This window comes from Trematomus bernacchii, unplaced genomic scaffold, assembly GCF_902827165.1.
Source record: "Trematomus bernacchii unplaced genomic scaffold, fTreBer1.1, whole genome shotgun sequence".
NCBI lineage: Eukaryota > Metazoa > Chordata > Actinopteri > Perciformes > Nototheniidae > Trematomus > Trematomus bernacchii.
Genome location: NW_022987685.1, coordinates 1,805,802 through 1,829,998, shown reverse-complemented (window position 1 = coordinate 1,829,998; position 24,197 = coordinate 1,805,802). Strand labels below are relative to the sequence as shown.

The 24,197-nt window shown below is 40.9% G+C and overlaps 1 protein-coding gene across 2 annotated transcripts in view; it reads right to left on the bottom strand.

Annotated features, from left to right (window-relative positions):
* Nucleotides 1–24,197, bottom strand: part of pcxb (pyruvate carboxylase b) — a 286,683-nt gene that overhangs the window by 206,345 nt on the left and 56,141 nt on the right. For both annotated transcript variants that reach the window (XM_034136581.1, XM_034136582.1), the window contains exon 10: nucleotides 21,849–21,967. In XM_034136581.1, the coding sequence (XP_033992472.1) occupies nucleotides 21,849–21,967 (119 nt within the window). The remainder of the gene's footprint in view (nucleotides 1–21,848; nucleotides 21,968–24,197) is intronic.

Sequence of the window (24,197 nt, the reverse complement as noted above, 5' to 3'; positions counted from 1 at the left end):
TAATGTGGACCGTCCCGAATTTAAAATATTAGTTTTTCTACATTATCATTAGTTAAAATCATTCAAAGTGACCTTTAACATAAATAAAACATCATACAAATCATTAGATGATAATTCATCAACCTTTTTAATTGAGTAAATCAGTCAAACACATAAACAAAGGCCAAATATATTTAAAAAAAACACACAAGCGAGAAAGTTACTCTAATATTGAATCCAATCAAGTTCTATCCAATTATCAAAAACATCCAACACTCTGTCCTGAAGACAGAAGACAGAACCCAGAGTAACCACTAACCAGGATGACAGTCTGTAACACAGTCAGGAGACCTTTACAAACTGCCCCGCCCCCTCGCACACAGACGGGGGAGAGAGCTCTCTCGTCTGGATTGGAAAGATCGAAAATAAGATCGAAAATACATCATAGACGCATTTTGTAGACTTATTGCATATTAGAAACGGAGTTGGCGAAACTAAAACTGCGATATAATGTTCATGTAGCAATAATACATGACATATATGTTTTAAATGTCTCCACTACCGATAAAAAGTCAGATAACGTCGGAGCTTAACGCTACCACTGTCTTTAATAATTCCGGCCCGGGGCCCGTTTAATACCGGGGCTCGGTACCCATCCCTACATGGGGAGAGACGCAGCATATTGCTAAGGACTAAATACGATGGAGAGTTCTCATCTCAGCCTTATTACCCATAGGGGATGAAGAGGAGTTAGTAAATAAAGAGGCCGGCGCTCCAGGGTTAGGTTCTGCTGTGCGTTTTCGTGATGTAACGTAAACAATTGCAGAATTCCTCCACGGGATGCCATTGTCATTGTACATCACTCAACGCGAAATACACACACTCAGTACATAGCTAGACCCAATAATTTGCGGGCCAGGAGTTTGCGGGCACAGCTGTGTGTGTGTGTGTGTGTGTGTGTGTATTTCGCGGTTTGCTAAATGTTTTGTGCGTGTGTGTTTATGTTGACAAGGAGGTTTAATAACTGTGTGCTACACAAAACGTGCAGTCAGTTTCATTTTCATCGCCGTTCGTACTGTAGTAGAGTTATCAGGGTATTTTTATTTTAACTCTCGTCCCAAATTCGTCCCAAGATTATTTTTTATCCTCCCCGACCCTATTTTTTTCGGCCCCGGGACGACGGGACGTCCTTAAGCTCGAGCCCTGACACTAACTTACCCTTTCTTATTCCATCCCATTAAATATCTTTAGAAATATGAATATGCATACAAGAGAACCTGAGAAAGCACTCATGATATCTGCCGGTAACACACATGCATGCACACACATGCAAGACTTCCCCTCACTCGAGTACATTATCACAGTACATGGAAAATACATTAGGAAATGCTTAGCAGAACGTCACACACACACAGACCGTCTCAATCTGTCACATGTGCACGCACACACACGCAGAGCATGAAGGCTGAGTACTAATTGCATATCATTTTCAGTCGTTTCACTCAGAGCTCGTTAGCGAGGGAGAAGAGGGTGGCTGGGCGCCCAGAACTAAAAGGGGAAGAGGGAGGAAAAGAAACGTCGAGGAGTAAAGTGAGGAGAGGAAAGCAGCTTGTTGTGGCCGTAAGAGATTGAAAAAAAAGTCACGGAGGTAGAGTAAATATTATACTCCACTCTTGAGATCCACTGGGTTGAAATAGATTGAGAGATAAATAAAAAAAAGAGACAAGATGACAGCTATACATTCCCAACTCCACGCGGGAGAGCGAGAAAATGAAGAGAGGGGAAGCAGAGGCAGCGGGAGTGTGGAGGAGGATAAAGAAGAGAGAAAAAAGTGGGAGTGTGGCAGGATTTGATTTGGCCTCGCTCAAAAGGACAAAAGGAATGAAGGCAAAGAGGCAATGGGAGGGAGGAAAGGTGAAAGGAAGAGAGAGGGAGTTAGGAGGGAAGGAAGGATGGATGGACGTAGGAAGTGAGGCTAGAGGGATATTGAATGGAAAGCTATGGGAGAGGGATCAATCTTCATATACAACTCTCAGCCAGAGTGAAAAAGCCTATTTCCTAAAATGTCAAACTAGTTTATTTTATGTGATAATAAAGATGAAGAAATGGAAAAGGTGGGTGAGGGGAAGAAAGGAAGAGAAAAGGTGAAGGAGGGAGGGAGGGAAAGGGAGGTGAGTGTATGCCAGAAGAAAGTGAGGCTGCGGGAAAAGATCGAAAGTGCACAAAGAACTTTTCAATTAAAAGTTTTGTCAATAATTTCTTTACCCTCTCTTTTGCTTTTTAATTTCACTCTCATCCACCGATATCTCTCTCTCCTCCTTTCATCTCCCATTGTCTCTCCACCTCCCACACATGGCCTTGAAATGCAAAACATTTACTCCTTTTGAAGCCAACCCTTGCTTTTATAACTACATCGTGTTAGTCCACACTGTTTCAGAGTGTGTGCGTGTGTGTGTGTGTGTGTCTGTGTGTTTCCTCTGCTTTTGTGTTTGCTTACACACAAAATGCGTCTCCGGTAAATATACTTTTCAAGATGGCTGCGGGGCAAGTGGTAAAGAGCAAAACAGAAATGTATTTCTCATTTCGGTAAAACTAATGCAGACTGTTGTCTAGCAGATGTGCACAGACACAAACAAACACACACTGAAACTGTTGTATATATAAGTAACTGGAAATATAGCCAATGTGCTTCCAAATGGGGCCTGCAGGAACAGAAACGTTGAAAAACTCGAGGATAAAGTGTAAAGCGGGGGGGAATAGGTGGCACGAATAAACACAGACAACAGAAATGAAAGAATGAGACTGGAAAGAGAAGACGGCCCGCATAGAGAAATAAGTCAAAAATAAGAGATGGAGTAAAGTGTGTAGGACAGATGGAAGACAATAAAGACAGGGAAATGGCACAACTGGGAATATGAAAGAAAAACAACCGGAGATGAAGCAAGTGAGTGACGGAGAGGAGGAAAGCATCCGGCCTCCCATCTTGTTTGTATGAATTTCATTAGGCGCTTTTAGACAGCAAACAGAAGAAAACGGCGAGGGGAAACGAAGAGACAGACAGGAGGGGAGGAAATAGGAAATTTGAATCATTGTGGCAGGAGGATGGCATTTTGACATCAATTTAGCTGGCAGCCATGATGCTGCCTGTTCGATACGCAGATGCTAACAGAACACTGAGAGAGAAAGGGTGAGGAGAGGGGGGGGTTATTAATCACAGCTCATAAACGTGAGGGGAAAGGGGCGGAGAAAGGATGGGTTGACAGAAAAAAAAATAGGAATGCTCGAGATTTTTTCATAATAAATAATTGATTTTACAATTAAGGTAGGAAATGGGAAGAGTTCAAAATATGTTTAAAGATGACCAGATGAATCAACAGAAGAGGAACAGTTGGAGGGCATAAGTGGAGGAGGACAAGGAGGCAAGGGGGGGGGGGGGGGCGGAAAATATGGACGACACTCACACAAAAACAAGATCCTATTTGATTAGATTCCCTCCCCGGCTCACTTTCTCCTCCATTTTCTCAGGCCCCACTATCAGACTGTTAATTAATTCCTGCTTTCGTTGATATGAAGCAGATGGAAGAGTGGGGAGAGGAATGCAAACTAACTGCAGCAGCCAGAAGGCGGCGAGGAACGAGATGAGAGGCCGAAAGGAGAGAGGCAGTGCATGAAGATGAGAGGGGGGGGGGGGGGGGGGGAGACAGACAGAAGGGAGAGAGAGAGAGAGAGAATGGATGGAGGGGAAAATAATTACAGAACAAACCCTATTTCAAATGATGAATGTCAGCAGACAATGAAAACAGGGGCTAAATATATCACCGAAACTGCACTCCTATGACAACACATATTATGAATACATAATAAGCATTGTGTTACTGTAAGGAGCGAAGGCAATCATCTCATTAACTTCTTCTATGCATTTATCAAAGCATCGCCAAGGACGCTGGCAAAACAATGCTACACATACAGTGCTATTTAATGATCAGTAAGTCAGCTGTGATACCTGGATAGATCATTATTGTAAACAAACGGCAGCATCGCTAACGTGTCTGCCAACCTATATAGTCCTTATTAACACATTTAAATGATGAGCGATACGGTATTTCTGTTGGGAGCAGTGCAAGTATCTTCACCTTATAAAGATTTTGGGGAAAAACTTGAAGCTATTTTGTTCAGGGGAAGTGTAATCTTAAAGAGGTTATATGTATTTTGAATAGTGTTAGGGAAACTTTGGGATTTGTGCCCTTGCAGACCATTTACATGCACAGAAACCTATATATAACTCCCAAAAACATAAGGCCCATTTAATTACATTTCTGACATTTTTTAAACATGAAATGCTAATCATTGCCACAAGAGACTTGTCCTGTTATTCCCTTCTTTAGAAAACCAAAAACTACATTTCTGTTGATTTATTGTGCTTCACACACACACACACACACACTATCACACTATTCTTCAACATTGGACTGTATCATGTAGGGTGACAGGCAGCAATTATTCTCATTTGTGGTCAATTAACCATTAATCATTGCTTTTGGTCTTGAGGTTTTTATTCCAAACAAAGTCTCCACCTGCTGGTTAGCACTGATTTAAGTACAGGGGTAGTAACTCATGAGTGAAATGAGCTGCCGAGGTGAGTAAGAATGAAAGACCTGCTGGATTTCCATTAACGCTAGGGCCTCAATACTCATGTTGCTCTGATAGTAAATTCATGGATTTCTCACTTTAACATCATTGCGGTTAATATTTAGCACATATTTGTTTTAACATGGCTGCCCGCGCGCGGTGTGACCTTTTGCAGTTTCTCCAGCAGCAGATTTACATCCCTTGTGATTCACTCTTGGCGAACATTAGCATGTGTCTGGAGTTGCAGAGCGCCATGTTTCAAAGCCTCCATGGATCCAGCACCCGTGAGCGCTCTCCCACATACGGTCTAACTGATGTGTAAAATTGATGTCATGGGGTGCGTCGACTCCATGCTGTCTGATTAAACTTTCATATCGAGCGTATGTCCGTCTCTACCGCTTCATATTGACTCGACTGTGTTAAAGTTCATGATTCTGAACCTGGTTTGACTTGAAACCATGAACTTTTGAACCATTTGAACCATTTCAAACAAGAAACATGCATCCCACGTTCACTCTTGAGAACTACAGTACTTTCATTCAGTCAGGTAATGTATGGAAGAAGTGGAGCTGAGTCTACAGTGAGTGTAAACATGGCATTGAAAAATAGCCAAAAGGCTGATTTGTGAATTCGAAAATTGCAGAAGCGCCCATATACACACTTTACATCTGCATGTATCTTCCCTCTTATCTGTGTATTCCAGGTGTATCTCAGAACAACAGCCGAACATATAGCATCAGTCCGGGGTTATTTGTGTGGCCTTGGAGAGCATCCTCTATACATTATGAACTAAACTCGAGAGCTCCTTTTTTTCTCCTACAACTTAAAAAGGTTTTTAATCAATATAATATGAACTTACTTCCATAATAAGCAGGCATGTTACTGGATTACGTAATCATATTCCCTTAAAGTTACCTAAAAAAAGACGTATTAAGATAACTTTTACATTTAAAACATTTGGGGATTACTAGCAGGATGTCAATGTTAATAAAAAAAATTAAAAGTGCATATAATGTTTGTTGTAAAAGGAGTCGATTGGATTTCTTCTTTGTAAGCTGTACTGTTCTGTAGGATCTGCTGCGATTTGTCAAACGCTTTAAGGTGTCCCACCCCTTAGCCTATCATGTACAATGTAATCAGGTTACATTACTTTTATATGTTGATACTCAGTTAAGGTTACTGATTAAATTATTTTACAGGTAACTAGTAATATTAACAAATACACGTTTAAAGTAATCCTCCCAACCCTGATAATAATCTACAGCAATGTTCAAATTTATAAACAAAATGTCATTATTTGTCACTGGGATATTTGTCGTTATATCAAAAAAATCGGCAAAGAGGTCATTTGTTAAAGTGAAGTAAAAGTTGTAAAATACGCAGAACTTCATCTAAAATGTAATAAAAATCCGCTGGCTTAAAAGTCGTGAAAACTACAGCTCAGTGTGAGGGGTGTGCCATTCCAATCAAGATTTTAAATTAAAGAATGGCATTTATGTGAGTCCACAACAACTCAACAAAATGCACACCGGGAGACACACACAGAAATGCAAAAGCCCATATAGGCCTGATAAAATGCAATCCGGGTTCTCTCAATCGTAAAATTGCACAGTGGAAGTCACAAATAGAGAGAGAAAGAGAGCAGGCGGGAGGATAAATAAGGGCCCTCACACAATCACAGATTTGTGCATCCGCAGACCGAGCACACATGTAGTTAAAAATGCATCAGTAACCACAGCGCACATCTGGAACACCCACAGAAAGATACAAGCTGCACATGTACAACACGTGAGGAAATGGAAACATACCTGTTACACACACATGGAGGTAGATACACACATAATGATGCCCTCTGAGTCACAGATAACATGAGTGTAAAATATGAGCCGTGGTGGAATAACATGGAGGCCACAATGAGAGGGGAGGGGTAGAAATGGTATGATTATAACGTGAAAGAGAAAAATGAGCAGTGCAGTGAAAAGGAAAATATTGAGGGAAGCATAAGGTTACAGAGAGGAAGAAAAACAAACACTGTAGGCAAAGAGATAACTCAATTTAACAAGCTACAGATAAATGAAGACAATTTGTCCGCACAGTATTATATCACAAGTGTATAAAGTGTAATTTTGGAGAGCAAATCATTAAGAAAAGGGTGTAAGAAAAGTAGAAAGAAGAGTAACCTGGAAGATATAGAGTGAGGAAGAATTGAGGCTACAAGGAGAGCAGAATTTAAAAAGGGTTGGAAACTCTTTTTGAACCTATTACAAAAGGAAAAGAATAAAGCATTCTCATTTCCATGCACTGCCGGAAACCAATTAAACACGAGTCAAGTTAATTCATGAAGCCCTTAGTCACAACAATAGTCTGCAATTACACATTTTGTAATTGCAAAGCCATTCATTTGAAGTATGAAATAAATAAATCTGTAAATCCTGGATGCTAGACAACGGCACAGTTAAATATCCCTAATGTTATTTTCTCCTCGCGAAGCAAACGCACATAATCAAATAAAGGTCTGAAATGAACCAAACTTCCATATTTGTAGACGGCACCGAGGAATGAACTGTAGCAGGCTCTGACTAATATGAAACTTGTAAGAGGTTTTTTTTCATTGAGAACATCTAGAATATCAACAGCCTTATTTCATATACTGTAAGCATCATGACCTTTCCTCCTACAGATGATTTCTGTTTGTAAGTAAAGTGTGCACGCTTCATAAGAACTTCCCACACAGATGCATTCAGGGACTTGTGCAAATAATTGCTTGGATTGTAAACACAAAGTTATACATCCTCGTGCATCCTGCTGTGCAACATCTGCAGCTCTCCCTACTGCAGGAATTTACATTTACAGGTTTTAAACAAATGAACCGTGTGTGCGTGTGCAGCGGGATGCAGTCAGTGGGTCTTCCTCTTCCTATACCAGCGCCCAGCAGGAAACCATCATAATTAAACCCAGTGCTCTGCGCAGACTACAGATGAGCCTTTTGATGTATGAATGTATAAGTCTCTCTCAACACAGGCGGGGAGATACAGACGCACGCAAGACAATTTATAAGCGATCCTTTTTACACAGAATGATCTTCTCGACAGGGTTCACAGTGTGGGGCGGTGACAGGGCCCACTGTGTGTGAGACAGCGAAGGCAACACGGCAGAGCTTCCTCACTGGGAGGAACTTCATCTGTCATTTCCCACCATTACATTCCACTCATGTCTCTATGACTACGAGTCATTTGAATGCAGGTAGTGGCGCGGCTAGTCGCTGTGTGGGGAGTGACAAGCTAACAATATTGACAAACATGACCCGTGATTGGTCTGTTCAAACACACCTTGTGCTCCTGCGCCTTTCACCGCAGGCTTCAGTGGGTCGGATGTACAGTATCTCATGCAAAGTGCCTGACCAATCCCCTGTGCTGCATAATCAAGTCAGAAAAGACATTGACGTCTTCATTAGGGAGTCTTCCAAGCAGCTTTTCACGACTCCTCTTTGAAGGCACTCTCAACCTTTAAATCTCAGTAACACTTCTTCTGTTTTCAGCTTGGTAGAGGACTAATGCATCCCCCTCTCTGTTGCTATCCCCTAACGCATGTCTGTCCCAGGTCCCAGGGCCTTCCCCGTGATCCAGCACCTTTTGATGCCGAATCCTCTGGTTTTCGTCAAGTCTTTGATACGCCTTGGCTGGGAAGCCCCGAGCCTGCGGGAAAGGCTTAGGAGGAATCCAAATGGGATTACTGGACGGATCGTATGGAAATTACAGTTTAATTTATCATTTAGGACATGGTAATTCATGCAAATGAGGATTTCATTAATTCCGGCCTTGGGTTTAGACGCTGTTGCTCGTGTAAGGGTGCAGTTTTGTCGGGATCACATGGAGAGGACAGTAGTGGCACAGGAGACGTACAGTAATTTATATAAAGCCTCAACCTTAAAAAAGGTCATCGCCATAGAAACACCTTCTATGACATTATTAATACTATCCACACAGCAGGAAGGACCCAGGACAAATCAAGGAGCTCCAGTAATATGATCCGTGGTGCTTTAGGTGATCAGCTGTAGCTCAGGTGCATTATGGGATCACTTCTCACTGCAGGTTATTAACACTTTGTTTTGAATTAAACGTTTGCGCCACAAATCCAACTGTGTTTCTCAGTCACAGCTCACTAGAATATGAACACACAGATATGACACACACTACTGAAACTCTTTCAATGAGTAACAGTATGCCCAAAGTCTCTCACAGAAAAGTTCCAGATTAAACTACAACTATTCTTTCAATTAAGAATGTTTCTTTTACAAATTCATGAATCCTTACAACTATAATATATTGATATATTGATCCCCTGACTTTCTGTAGTGCTACCAGCTAACCATAGTGTTTTAATCATCCAGTAAAATATAGAATATTAATATAGCTTTCATGAAATTCTGTACAGACATTCATTTCCCCACAAGGATGAATAATAATCACTTTAGGGAAGCCTCATTTCTAATCTACAGAAGCACCATCATCAAGTCAACATTTAAATCATTATTTTAAAGAAACTAAGTATTGTTGTAATATCTTTAAAAATATATTATATTATTTTCTTAGCTGTACCAGGGCTAGTTAGCAACTGTTAGCATGCTAAGATGCTTAAAGATTGGAGACATGATCCATGACCTCTCAAAATCATGATGTTATTGGTGTCCTTGTGAGCATGTTAGCATGCTGATGTTAGCATTCAGATAAATCAAAGCTCTGCAGAATGCTAGTTCAAGACAACACGGGAAAAAATACATCTCCAAATAAGCTCAAATGAAGCAGAATAAGTGTTTAAAGGGTGCATTGTTTCCTAGGTCTTTACATTGTGTGCTTTCTCGCATCACTGCATATGAATAACAATTATCTCCATTCACAAATGATGAGTAATAGTCAGCTTATGCAGGGTCTTTTTGAACAGTACGTCCAGCTAATGTCTAAAATGTCATAATAAAGAAGAAGAGAGTCAATGTTGGCAGCGGGCATTACAAATATTTCATACAAGAAACAATGAGTGCTGTGATTATAATCATGATAAGAATCCTTCCCATTATCATAAATAGCCTGAACACACAATCTGTCCCGCACTCACACAACACACACACATGAGATTCTTCCCTGGTGTGTGGACAAACACACACACAAACACTCTTACATCCCTCATTCTTATTCATCTGCTGACTTCTCAATCACTCACTGTATGCTTCACTGCACAATTATAATCACCTTAAAATTATTTTATGACGTGCTCACAAAACCAAACCAAACATGCGCACACACACACACACACACAACACAAATGCCTAGGCGTAAACTAACACAGCAACTACACAAAATGCTTTATTCACTTGTATTCTGCAGTGCTTCAAGAGACGCATTCATCAGTGTATACACACACACATCAAAACACACACACGTTATAACAGTTTTCTGGCTTATAATGGAGCGTCTAGGCATGTTCTCTATTTTCTTATCAATGTTTTTCTCCTGGACGCACAGATACAGACCCCCCGCTGAGTGTAACCAGAGGACAAGATGTGGATTATTTACAGCCCCATGTGTTTGCTTTTGGCGTTGAGGAATAAAGGAATGGAAAGAAGCAAGGAGAGGAGGAGGAGTGGCAGGGGGGAGTTGGATAACAGATTCAATAAGCCATGAGCAAAATAAATAAATAAGATATAAGGGGGATAAAAGTCCAGAGGAGCAGAGAGCAGGAGGAGAGGGGTTAAGAGTGGATAATGTAAGGGTGACGCAGGTAAAAGAGAAGGATGCAGGAACAATAAAAGAGGGGATGAAAAGAGGGAGAGAGGCCATTTTTTAAAACAAGTCGTTTAGCTTGTTAATCATTACAATGATACAGAGTCGACCTTCTCTTGAATATCTTTTGCTGCCTCGCTGTGCCAAGGAACAGTTTGCAGCGGTTGGGAGAACCGAAGAGGGAGAGGGTGAGTAATTGCTGATGTGGCAGCGACTCCTTTAACTCCCACGTTCAAAAAGGAAATCAAAGCCAAGAACAGAGCGCTGGATACGCTGGCTGCGACATCCAGCGCTCAACGAGGAGGGAACGAAAGATTAAGAAAGAAAGAATGAAAGGAGGTATCACAAAGCAAGCTGGATGAAGAGAAAAAAAGAGGGGCTCTGTGACAAATAGGAGGAAAGGGAAACGGCATTACAGTGCATCACCTCAAATGGTTTCACAGAGGAATGTATTAATGCAGGAATCCTCCACGGACACATATCTAGCCGGCGCAGGCCTGGAACTCTGGCCCGAGCAGCGGCTCTGGGTCGCTGCTCTCTTCTTTTAATTCACCTCATGTTCCTCCCCCCTCTCCATTTCCTCCCCCTCGTTTGTCAGACCCCTTTCTCAATTAATGTGAGGCATTCTTCCTCTCTGTCTTTCTCTCTCCCATCACTCTTTCTCTGCCTGATGAAGATGGAGAGCGGTCATTTAAGAGTAATTAGCCTAAGCAGACAAATAACCAGGTGCAGCACACACGTTTTCCCTCAGGCACGGGTCATTTAATGCATGTGCATGCACACATATCCAGGCCAAAGAGGCAAGCAAACTGGTGTTGCACTATTGGATACCAAAAGCAATAAAGCCCTAAATCAGTCTCTTTTTCATCATGGAAATATGGTTTTACACACATTCTAATATTTTCTTTTTGTCTGCATTATGGTCAAAATACCCGTTTTAAAGACTAACAATCTTACTGTGGCGTGCTTAAAACATGGCAGCTCTTTCATCCGCTCAAGTTGCTGTATTCACAGTTAAGCGTAATGAAGGCATCTCTCCAAAGAACTGCCTCTCTCTTACATAAACACATTTCCAAATAGCAATATTACATGGCAGGTTATTACATTGCCTCATACAAAACCTAGGATGTAATGATGGCAATGTTTTTCTTAAACGGCAAAAATCTCATATTACATATGAAATATTAGATAATATCAGCTCTGAATTGTTTTCCACACACTGTGAAGTAGATTTAGGGACACTTGGTACTGATAAGAAACATAAAAATAAAGTAGAATAACACATTAGCCAGTCTACTGTGCTAGGCCTACATGGCTTTCAACGAGAGAACAAGACGCAGCCTTCTCTAAGATGGATTTAATGCAGTTTTCTTAATATTATTACAATTTATTCGATCCATATTACACTGTTAAAATAATCAATGCTGGTTGTTAATGCAAGGCCTTTAACCTGAATTGATTTAAACGTGACATTTGATCAAATTCAACACAGGCATGCGTGAGCACGGTGAATATTACCTGCACTACGGAGAGACTGTTTTATTGTGCTGTGGTCGACTGTGTCAACGCAGCATCTGCACACTATTGGATTTCAGTTTGGAAATGAGCCCGTCACTGTCTACCTCATGTGATGGATTTGATGCAGTTTGTTTAATGACCTCAGAGGCTCAGGTTATTTATCACTATCTTGCACTGCTATATTGTCTTTTTCCTGTGGGTTAAGAGAGGCTTTGGAGGAATTTGTTTTCCTGCCAAGATAAAAACAAACCGCTGTTGAATTCAAGAAGCTGCACAAAATATCATGGCCTCAATCCAATACCAAGTTATCTTTGCACAACAAACCTTATCAGCTAAATTGTATTGCCGATATCCAAGACTGGCTGTTTGTTAATAATGTCAAGCAAAGAAATGTGCTCAGCAAAGCGCCACAATGTGCAAAATATACTGCTTTGGTTAGCCGGAGGGTATGGATTCTGATGTCAAAATCATGAGCCAAATCCTGTTAGTGGACGGGCCAGTTAGCTCAGAGAGGCTTTGCTTGTGTTGTTTGGGGGGGGAATGCCAAGAGGAACAGTGTGCAGACCCAGCAAAGTGTTGCATTGTTGTTTGAGAATATTAAGCAGCTGTTCTCAAAAACTGCTAGACACTTTTTGAACAGTCTGGGGCCATTTTGCAGCTCATTGTTAAGAAGGATATTTGATGCTTTTGCAAAAGTTTTATTTTCATCCCCAAAAAAGGCTTTAGAAATGCAACACTAGATCAGAGTTTATTTTATCACACTTGTCTTTTCTCAAATTCACCATTCAAGTGACTGCATAAAAGCACTTGAAATAAAAAATATTTATAAAAATCTAAATTTCTAAATGAAATAATCCTCGGTACAAGAGTTTGCAGAGAGCTCAATGAAGTGCCCCTTTTCAAAAGTCCATTTTTATAATGAGCACTTTCAGAATTTCTCGTCCATGTTTTACAGTTTCTACTTGACCTTGACAAGGGGGATTAATTAAGTATGTAGTTTATAAACTGCTGTGGGCAAGGTCAAGATCTTTGAAACTAAACTTTGAATTAAAACCAGTTTCGAGAAAATGGAATCCGTCAACATTCATGAGAGCATTTGGTGAGCATGTCTTTCTTTAGTGAATAACTCTGTAGTCTGAAGGTTTTTCAGTGACTTTTGGCCCACATTATTGTAACAGCTAGTGCTTACTGTGTTTCTACCAGTTGAGCTACCGGGGCAACAGACGTGGATCAGCAAAGGTGTAGAAATTGCCAGCTGAGATTCAAAATTGATGTAGCCATGAACTGCCTGAGAAATGAAAAGACTTCTGGGAGAAAAAAAGAATTCTGAGATGCAAACATGGTTGACTTGTCAGATTATTTTTTTGCTTTTTTAAAAAAGGGAATATTGTGGAGAGAAAACTCGTAAATAACTTTTGTTTGGCCTTACAGATGGCCCAACACAATGAATCGTGCCTCTCCAAAGATATGCACACATTCCCTCGCCGTCTGCTCAGGATAAAGGAACACACAGAGCACAGCGTGAGCCTGGCGGTATAATTACATCACTTTAGGATCTAAAGGACTCCTGTCGACCAATCTTAGCGAAATGGGCGACGTCCCTTGATGGCGTCAAACACACACGGGGGCGATGCACGCTGCCGATGCACGCTGCCACACACTGGACGCACAAAGGGGAGATCGTTTACAGCTCATTTATGGACAAATTGAACCTTTAGAGAGGAGAAGTTCAAAGGCAGAGCTGGAGCTGAATGCAGAGGCAGCCTCATCCCTTTCACACACACTTCTCTCCCCCACACACACAGAGGACCTCCTAGACAAAATAAATCTTACATGTATGGCAGATGTGTCAACAACACTTTAGGTAGAGGCATCAGACACAACTGTCTCTATTGTGCAGGAATTCGGAGATGAAAAGGTATTCGAATAATGTCAAGGTACAATGCTTCTGCACGTGTGTCTTCACTGATGTCTTCGGAAATCGGGGGCGTATTTTATGTATGTGAGAATGAGAGAGACAGTATGTGTGTGTATTCATTCTAGATGGGATGGCATTCCGCCTCCTCACTGACACTTCACTATTCCCGCTGCGGAGGGAAGCGGCGAGGAGTGAGGAGATGTCTTCTCAGTCAAAACAAAGATGCCACTTTGTCAAGAAACCGGCACCGTGGAAAAGTGAGAGTTGTGACACAACAATCAAACATAACAGAGAGAAGGTGGAGGAAGAAGTACGAGTGAAGATGGAGAGTGAGAGGAAGAGGGGGAAAGGTGACAGACATGTGGTTAAGAGGGACTTCCACTGCTGTTATTCTCTATTAAGGCAGTTTGTGTTTAAATGAGAGCTTAACTACATCAGGCGTCCACAAATTCATCAGTACCAATGTATAAGAAATGCAATAAATAAACATGTCTAACTGTTTATACCAGCAATAAATGCAATACGTATACCATTAGAAGTTAATCAAAGTGCAACTGGTATTGCCGATAAATCTTTATAAAACAGAAAAATAAAGTTAATTATTTCGTTTTTTCTGAGGAGCTCCTGCAGCTGTTAGATCCTCATTAAGATGTTCGATTTTGTACAGCTCCTATTTCCTTTTGGTATTTCATAAATCTAAATTACACTGGAGCAAGGTTTTTGTTGTGTGTTTATTTTTGTAACGTTCCCAATGAAAACACACTTCATATTGCTTAGAATGAGCTGTTAAAAATAAATACAATAATTTAAAGGATGTTTATTTGAAAGAAAATCTTATCAAGACAAATAGATCAATTGTTTAACTTATTGGCTTGTCTCATGGTGCATTTTCTCATTTCATTTAATTACCTCCATGTCTTTAATGTGTCTTCCACGTGTTCAAATACATAAAAAGATGGAGGGACAGAAAGTGACAAAACAGCAGGATATAAGAAGGCAGAAGATGGAGGGAGGTGTGATGGAGGAGACAAGGACATAAAAGGAAAATGTAAAGATGAAGCTGGAGACGAGGTAAAGGACAGGTAAAGGACAGAGAGAGGTGAATGTATAGACGGGTGGAGGTAGAGAGGATAGAATGACAAAGATGAGATGGATGAGAGGGAGGGAGAGGGAGGGAGAGAGAGGGGGAGTGACGGGAGTGACACACGGGGGGAGAGACTGACAGGGCTGGAAGAACAGGAGGGGGACGATTGCGTGAGGTAGGGAGAGAGAGAGAGAAGGGGGAGGTCAGAGGAGGGAGACGGATGGGGGGGTCAGATGAGGACGGACAGATGAAGGGGAGAACCTGAGGGAGGGATGAAGGAGGTGACAGATGGGTGGCGAGGAAGAGGGGATGGATAAAGGAGAGGGGACTTTGTGATGTGTGCGTGCGTGCGTGCGTTTCATTGCCCCTCAGTGCAGATAGCAGCATATTAGTAACAGTCAGTCCAAACTGCAGAGCATGCAGCCTACATCAAAGGGAGGGAATCAGTTCCAGAGAGTCGAATTGAGGGGCATACTGATAAGAGCCCACTTACAGGTGCTGCTGACATGCAGTCTGTATATACTGTAGATATCCCATCTGGAATACGATAATGTGATCACAAACCTTAAAATGTAAACTTGGTACAAGGATTTCAACTACGATTGCTTTTTACAGAGGTGAAACAAAGGCATTGTGTGGAAAGTATGCGAGTCTTGGCTGAAAAGTCTTTGAGTCAAGTCAAAAGCTTTGTGTTTCGATTCCTTCAAGAGTCACATTAACCGATGAAGACTGGTTAGGAGCATGTTAAATAAATGTCAAAGCAATCCAATATTTCAGAAATGAGAAGCAAAGAACAACAAGGATAGGAAGGGATGAAGGCTAGGAAAACAGCAAGGGGGAGAGGGAGAGTCTCAAATACATTCCCAATAACAGATATCGGACGAAAAAAGCAGGGCTGAGGCAGTGAAACAGAGAAGTAGTGGAGAATTAACTACTGTCAAGCCCTTGGGTATTTTTGCAGTTTCCCCGCTTGAAAGGGATGGTACAGTCCATAGGAGGTTTTCACTGGGTTTCACAACTTTGTTTTCTTTTGAGTTCTTCTTTACTTTAGTTTTTGTTGTTTGCAGTACAGCATATGTAGTAAGGTTGTAAGGTGAAAAACCTTAAATGAAAAATAAAAATAATTACTGTAAATACAATGCACATGAAATAATAAATGCAAAAATACATGCTTTACATATATTTTTTAACACTTGTGAATATTGTTTTTCCTTTCTTAGTGTATTTTTACGAATTATGTTTTTAAACAGTTTTTAACTTATGCAGTCTCATTAAAAATGCAAATATAATAGACAATTTTTAGCAGCATTCAAACCGTTTCTATCAAACCACATCTCTCAATAAACAAATCACATTCGTTTTTAACTCAACAATCATGTTGCTTTAGCTTGAGGACATCAAACAAACAAATGACACTGAACTAGAACGTACATTCTATACATTCTAACGTGCGCCACGAACGGCAAGTTGTATGACTCTTCTCTAACCACACAGTTCGTCTCTCACCGGCCGCCTCTCCAGCTTTTTATGGATGCACCAGTGCTGCTTCTTTGTAGTTTCTTCTGCTGGTTCGTTGCTGCTGCTGGACGCACGCTCTTTAGTTTGTCCCTCTCCAGCTTTGAATTACCGCCCTCCTTTCAGGTGTGGTGCTTTTAAAGCTGCAGCGACGCTGATTAGCAATTAGGGACTGATTACAGACAGCTGCCACTCTGTCAATCAGCCCCGACTTTTTAACCCTTTGCTCTCCTGTGGATTCTCCAAGTTGACTTCACAACTACGAACACTTGAAAGGCTGAAGGGGTCTTTCAAACACAGTTACCCAGACTTACACTGAAGCTGGACTTCCTGTCATTGGACTCGGGTGTATGTGACACAGTGGGTGTTTCTCAATGTCAAGGAAGGATGCTCCAGAGCCACTATTTCAAGGATGCTACGTAATCGAGTCCTGCCGAAGGACTGTTCCAATGTCCAGGCACCTTGGAATTCTACCGAGCCCGGCGTCCTTCGTAGCGAGACATTTCGAGGCTGCACATGTGTATCCTCTGCGGTCTTAAAATCCCCACAATGCTTTGCGCACGGACCAATTTCAAAATCTTTGGCAGAAATCGCGCTCCATTTAAGGCGGGGCCTCGCATATGACGTTAGCCCGTTAGCCCGTTAGCCCGTTAGCCCGTTAGCCCGTTAGCCCGTTAGCCCGTTCCACCATTCTTCGTTTTCCGAGACTAGGAAGGATTCTTGCCTCGCTTCTGAAGGAAGTGACTCGGAAGACATGTCCTACCAAGGAAGCGTCCTCGACATTGAGAAACACCCAGAGGCAGCGTTTGGAAGGGTACTTGAAAGTATAGCTTTGCAAACTACCAATGACTTAACTGTGGGAGACGTTGATCCACAGCGAAGCTACCATCAAGAGAAATTGAGTGTGGTAAGATTAAGCTACTTAAGTTAAATAGAAAGAATAGTACCAGCTAAATCGAGAAAAAAGTGTGCTATGTGTTACGAAATAGCAAAATAAAGTCACATGCTATTATAAAATGCCACAACTGTGTTCAAATAGTGCCAGCTTTTTTAATTTGGACATTTCAACTCAGTTCCATAACATACAAATGTCTCTTTATATACTTGTGAATAGTTAAACTAGTTAATAAACTACTAGTTTAACTCCACGTAGTTCACTTCTCCCTAACACAGCTCACAGGGAGACAGAGGGGGATTGACAAAGACAGAGACAGAATGAAGATAAAAGAGGAAGGGGAAAGGCTCAACTGCAGCCAGGTTGGAGAAAGCTAGCAAAGGGAGTGATTGATGAAAAAGGAATTAGGCAAGAAAGTGATGAAAGACACAGTGAGGAGGAGGAGGGGAAGAAAAGAGAAAGTTTAAAAGGGGAGTTTCACAACTCAGTATGAGAAATACCGCGCTGACAAGTCTATTAGTAACAGTCCGACTCAAACACAGAGGAACAAGAATGAATGTGCTCGCAGACCTCAGATTGGGAGAGCAGTGGAGTGGAACGCTGGGAGACTAATGGATGTAACGTTCAAATAAACGCATAATAGTCATTTATACTCTAATGTAAAGCATGTGCCACTGTAAAGGGTACATGTCCCCCACTATTTAGATGGATGCACATCGAGTTCCTGTAGGAAAGACTTGTTTTGGCAGTGGCTGCTGAAAGCCGAAACTCATTCTGAAATCAACGCTGTGCAAATTAAAGGTGTTGCCTGTGACGGGGGGAACTTTAAAAATGTGGCGTTTTGATTCAGGGTGCTGTGAGTACCAACTGCTTTCCTGAAGATTTAAATGACCCCAATTCCCCAAAACGTCACATTTTCCGTGTGATTTAAAGCTCTCTCTGCAGGATAAGAGGATATGGCATTTGACTAGAGAGAAAAGGATGTGTCATAATGGCTTTCTACCAAATAATTGTCTCCCTGATAGGAGAACAGGGTAAGTGTGTACCCGAGTGTGTGTCCATGCATACAAGTAAGCAGGTAGAAAGGAAAAGAGGAGGAGATGAACAAACGGAGGGCAGGTGGAGGTAAAATGCAGATTAGAGAAACAAATCTATTGAAGTCAAAATCTTTCCCATCTCATTTTATCCTCACAACTGATCAAGCATGACATACGCTGTGAGTTGCAACTAGATATGAGTATGATAATGGCCAAGTTCCTTGCTTATTTTAGCCCTTTTTCACCTTTAAATGGATTGAATATGACACTGAATTCCTTAGCAGTTATACAAAAGAAATTCGGTAAAGTTTACACTGTAGTTATATCTGCTCTGTGCACATGAAATGCATGATTTATGATAGTTAAATATCCCATTTTCTCCCTACATTATTGCTTCCTAGAAAAAGCACAGAAGAGCTCAGCACACTTTTATAAAAGATAAGAGGCTAAATGAAGATATTAGACACACAAGAACCATGCAGAAACACCCATCATACAGATGACCCGTCTTCAAATAATCTAAAGTGTGTTTGTTTTTTAATGAATTACCACTTTTTATAAATATCTATTGCAGAGTAAGCATCCTACTTAATCTGGAAATGTTCCCGGTGTCAGTCTTCAAGTAACCCTGAGGAGTTACTGACCACTGGTAGTATTATGGGGCAATATTGTTTTGATCAGACCCCGATTTTGTTTATATATCAACACAGATGGACAGCTGGTAGCAGTATGACACTAACAAGACAGAGCAAGTTTAACATATCTTTTTTTTTCAATCAACTTGTTTGAGAAAGAAAGTGAAATATTTGTCAGCAAAGTTATTAGTTTACGCAGCAAGGGAATGATAGTGATTCAGGTTTATCCATGGGATTAAACTGATGTATCCCAATGGTAAGATTTGTCCATATTAAAAGCATTTCATGCATCCATAAAACATAGTAAGCATCCCTGAGTACACGATGAGTCAACAACATCATTTGAAAGGATGTCAAACTCTAAAATACCATTACTAAACGACTTTTCTTTGTCATTGTTTTACCAGATACAGGTGATGAGTGACAACCGGTTCAATACATTATCAAATAAACTCATTTAAAACGTTTACTTTGATTTCATGGCAGTTTTAAACTGCGTCTGCAAACCCTGAGAGGTGCTTTTGGTTGTTGAAGATGCTTACGAGTTGGGTGGAGCTACTATGGGAGTCTTCGGAGGTGCATCATTGACTCCTTAAGGAATCATAAAAGTGAAATAGGTCTTCCATATTAAGATATACAAAGATACCATGGGAGTCACCGCCCACATAGATCCTGGGAAGATGTCTAATCAGCCAAAGTAAATTAAGTCAGAGAGTGTCAGGGGGCTTTTTAACCCACCGACAATTTAGTTAATAACATGTTTCCTTAACTGAGGTAACACTGAGTCAAGACCAAGCATGTAGCAGGTGGGAAAACATGCAACTTTTGAAAAATCAAATAGAGCATCCTCTTTCAAAATCATAAAAAGGGACTGCCTCTAAAATAGATAGATGACCAATATTACTGCTGTCACATCTGTCTTTTAAAATCATTAATATGAAGTCACATTACTCACATTTTCTGGCGTGCATAAATATTTAAAGACCTAAACTGACAGGATACATTTAAAAGCAGACACTGTGTTCCTCAAAATAACACAAAATGAATAGTTTGGGGAAACAAATCGACTTTTTGGCTGTGAGCGGGGTGCTGGTTTGACTTAATGATTTTCAAGACTTCAATGTTTACTGATGAGTCTTTGTACACATCCAGAGCTGATTTAGCTCACTTTGTTTTGTAATGCAAATCATGGCAAGATGAATAAGAGCTCCTTGGCGTGAAGAGGGGAAAAACAACTACAAAGACAAGAAAGATGCCAAACAAAACTGTAGAGATTGATCAGTACAGCAACAAAAAAAAAAACACGGTTTATAAAGTTGTCAGTCATGTTCGGTTGCCATGGTAACAGCTGACATCATTGTGTGTTTATGCAAATCTACCCCCAGCCCATCACTTCCCATATTAGTTGCACACGTTAATTAATTAATTGATCTAATTAAGGCGAGGATCTAATACGAATTAGCGTAATTGTAGTTTTCTGTGTACAGCCATCAGTGCTGAGCACAGATTTATGGGTGTGACCGCAGGGCGTGTAGACCTGTGGGTTTTTGAGTTTGTGGCATGTGTAAGTTTGAGACCCATCTGTGTTGTTTCAGCCGAGCAAATCTCACAGGTCATCAGTGAATCAGAGTGCTATTTATATCTTTCATCATCCTCCCTCTCTTTCACTCCCATTGTCTCTCTGACCTCATCGTCCCGCTTATCTCCTCACTGATCCCACTTTTTGTACTCTTCATCCATCCATCCTCGTTTTTACCTTTCCTCAATCCGTCCATTTTCCTTTTCCATGTTTTTTTTCTTCCGTTAAGTCTGAAATGGCCTCCACTCTTATCGATCATCCATGGATGTATAAAGAAAACTGGATACCGAGTCGGAGGTGGGGGCCCATTCATTCCTCTAAAAGTTGCTCAGTGGCACTTGAAGCCAAAAATAGACTGACTGTAGATTCAAAAAGTACCCGGATCATGCAGACTTAAGTTTTCCTGAGGCCCTCCCTTCAATCTACCTTCTTTTAATAAATGTTACCACTTGTTGATCCTAGTGATTTAAATAAGGACTAAAAGAGTGTGTGAACTGTGTCGTTGATTTAGCTAAAAAACAAACAAATGCTGGGTTAAAGACCTTTCTTCCTCAATGTAGGTCAATGGGAAAGTGTGTTTTTGGGCCCAATGAAGTCACTGACTGGCACCGACTGGCACTGACACACTACGAACATGTGCGTCAACCTGGCTCACTTCCTAGGAGCTTTGATTAATCACAATTTTGGCTGGTGAGGATTCTATGATAACAACATAATTGATGAAAAGGAAATAGTTGCTTTTGCCGCACTCTGTTTGGAAAGGATGCTCTGTTTTTGTCTGGTGTGAGAGATCATGCCCGGGTAAAAGACAGCTGTAGTTCGGCTTTGGAATGTCCTTTTTTCTGTTGTGTCATCATAATGCATATTATACGACCATTGTGTTCATATTTAAATAGTTTCGATAATGTTCTTCATAGATCTAGCATCTCATTTCGCTCTCAAATTGCACCAGATCAATGTGTTAAAGACTACACCATTTTATTTCTAAATGCATGACGTATATAGATTGGAACCACTATGGCTCGGGGGGTAAATGTTTGTCAATTTGGATAAAAGCAAAGATGACGTGTAATGAAATCATGTTGTATAATCGTGATCTCAGTATTGACCAAATGTTGGTAATGACGTTTCTGGTAATCATGCAACCCCAGCCTCCTCCAGGCCTCCAACATTCACTGTCAAGTTTCTGGGGAAGCATCTCACCTTGAAGCTGCACCAGACAACACACACAAAAAAAAAAAACTGCATCAACCATCCGCACATGTAAACATCTGCTACTCACTCGGTGATCTCTTCAGTGACCGTGTGTTCAACCTGCAGTCGAGAGTTGACCTCGATGAAGTAGTGTTTGCCTTGTCGGTCCACCAGGAACTCCACAGTGCCCGCGCTCTCGTAGCCCACCTGCAGAAAACATGGAGAGAAAAAGGCACTTTTACAGCTCCGAGTTATCCTAATAATAATGTCAGCCGTGTAAACAGTCATGAAGAAGCACTCACTCATCTTAATGAGCCATGAAAGCAGAAGAACAAAAACACAGTGCTCTCTCCTCGCAGATATTACTCCATGAAATGAGAAAATAAACTCTATGTTTTATTTGCACAGAGGCATGAGGGCTTTTTTCATCATTTTCCTGCCTTGTAATAATTAGGTCATTAATCAAGGGGGATTTATTAAAAGCTCATCATCATAAAAGCACATTTTCACACTGCAGTCAGATTCACAATCACTTGCTTGTACAATAAATGTAAAGAAATTAGTGTATTGGAAGGGACCATAATATGTCTTCTAAGATATGCCGTAAGATATGCCGTAAGATATGCCGTAAGATATGCCGTAACATATGCGGCTTTCACACCAGCGCTTTTCCCTTTCTAGCTCCTAGCTAGAGCTTTTCTGGTTCAGCTCCGGTTTCCCTTTTCAGCTCCCGCTCTGTTCACACCGCCCAGCTGCCGCTGCTGCGTCATGACGTCACCGTTTACATCGCTGATTTTCTCCCCAACGGAGCTCACAACAACAACATCGTCAGTGAACCGCATTCCGGAGCTATGACGCGGCGCCGCTGCGGTGTGAACAGGAAAAACCGGCGCTTTTCCAGCTCCAGCTCCGAGGCGGTGTGAAAGGGGCAATAGTGACATCACTATGGACCACTTGCGCTTCTATTGGCTAGCGCTCCGACACATTTGACGTGAATAAAGACCTTTCTAAACATTAAAGCATGTAAACATGTCACAGTAGAAGGAATCAATACAAATATGAAACCTGAAAATGAGCATAATATTTCTTCAAGAATAGACAATATGTCACTCTGTTGAACTTATATACAAAACATCTGCGTACGTTTGTAGGAACTTGCAAAAAACATGTATTGTTCTTGTCTATTCCACGTGAATATATTAACCAACTGGGACAAAATCCTCTAAATTCCAAAGGTCTAACTTTTTCTAAGTCTGCGTCCCCATCTCACAGTCTTAAGCAAACAGACAAATATGTAATAAATAGAAAACTAAAGGCAGTGTGGGCAGGAAAAGCAATGGTTCGCATATGAAGAAACAGAATGCATTAAGAAAGTGCTCACATTTCAAATAAAATGCGGGTAAGAGTACACGGGGAGCACTTCCATGCTCGTTTCGGCAAGCTGTTAACTGCCAACGCAAAAACGCTCATGAGCGCATCTCCAAATGCATTTATTTTAGTTCAGCTTTAAACATCACCGTAACCTACTAAAAAGGTGATCTAACATTTCCATTTAGTCTGCCAAAGATGTTTTTGTTCTCTTCTTTGAACAGAAATGTTCTCACTTTGATCAGCTCGGCGCGGTGCAAATGTGCCATTAGAATGACCATGTACTGCTCTTTATTCATTTTAAAGTTATTCAATAGCTCATTATTCATTCAGCAGAGAATAACAGAGCTGTTTTGGATTTTTCTTTTCAACAGTGTACATCTTCATTGAGTATTTATTACAGGACATTTCTTTTTACATTTGAACATGAATCAGGGAAAGCTTTTCTTTTCTTTACATCTTTTTGTCCCCAAATAACTGTTTGTGTGGAATCGGACAGAATCTTAAAGCTAATGTAGCACCTGCATAAAAGTAAATGAAAACGTCTCAGATCTAGTTTAATTTTGCCCAGTGGGAGCTGCAAGCAGAGTGTAATTGCTCTATAAATGTTATATAAATAAAACGCATCATTATTATCACCGCATTTCACAGAAGATTTGAGCAAAGCAATCTGATTCATGTTCCAACTATTTTAACCAATTTAACCAATCAGAGCGGTGCCTCATCACTGATTATTCCTATAATCAAAGTGTTGCTGAATATGAAATAAACCCTGTTTTGAGGGAAGGAAATCATTGAAGAAAACAACATCCAAAGATGGGAATGAAGTTAGAGGGCTGCGAGCAATCAGATATCTAAAACACAAGCTGCAAATCAGGAAATCACATATTCCCAGAAGGCACACGGCTCCGGAAAAGGCCACAGCGCCACCTATGTCTGAAAATATCTCAAACTATCTGATGAGCATAGTCATGTTTTTGGTTTCTTCCCCCATCTTTGTAGTGTTCAGACTGTGAACAAACCTGGAGGAGGTGAATGATCCAAACCAATTCCTTCACCCAATTCTTCA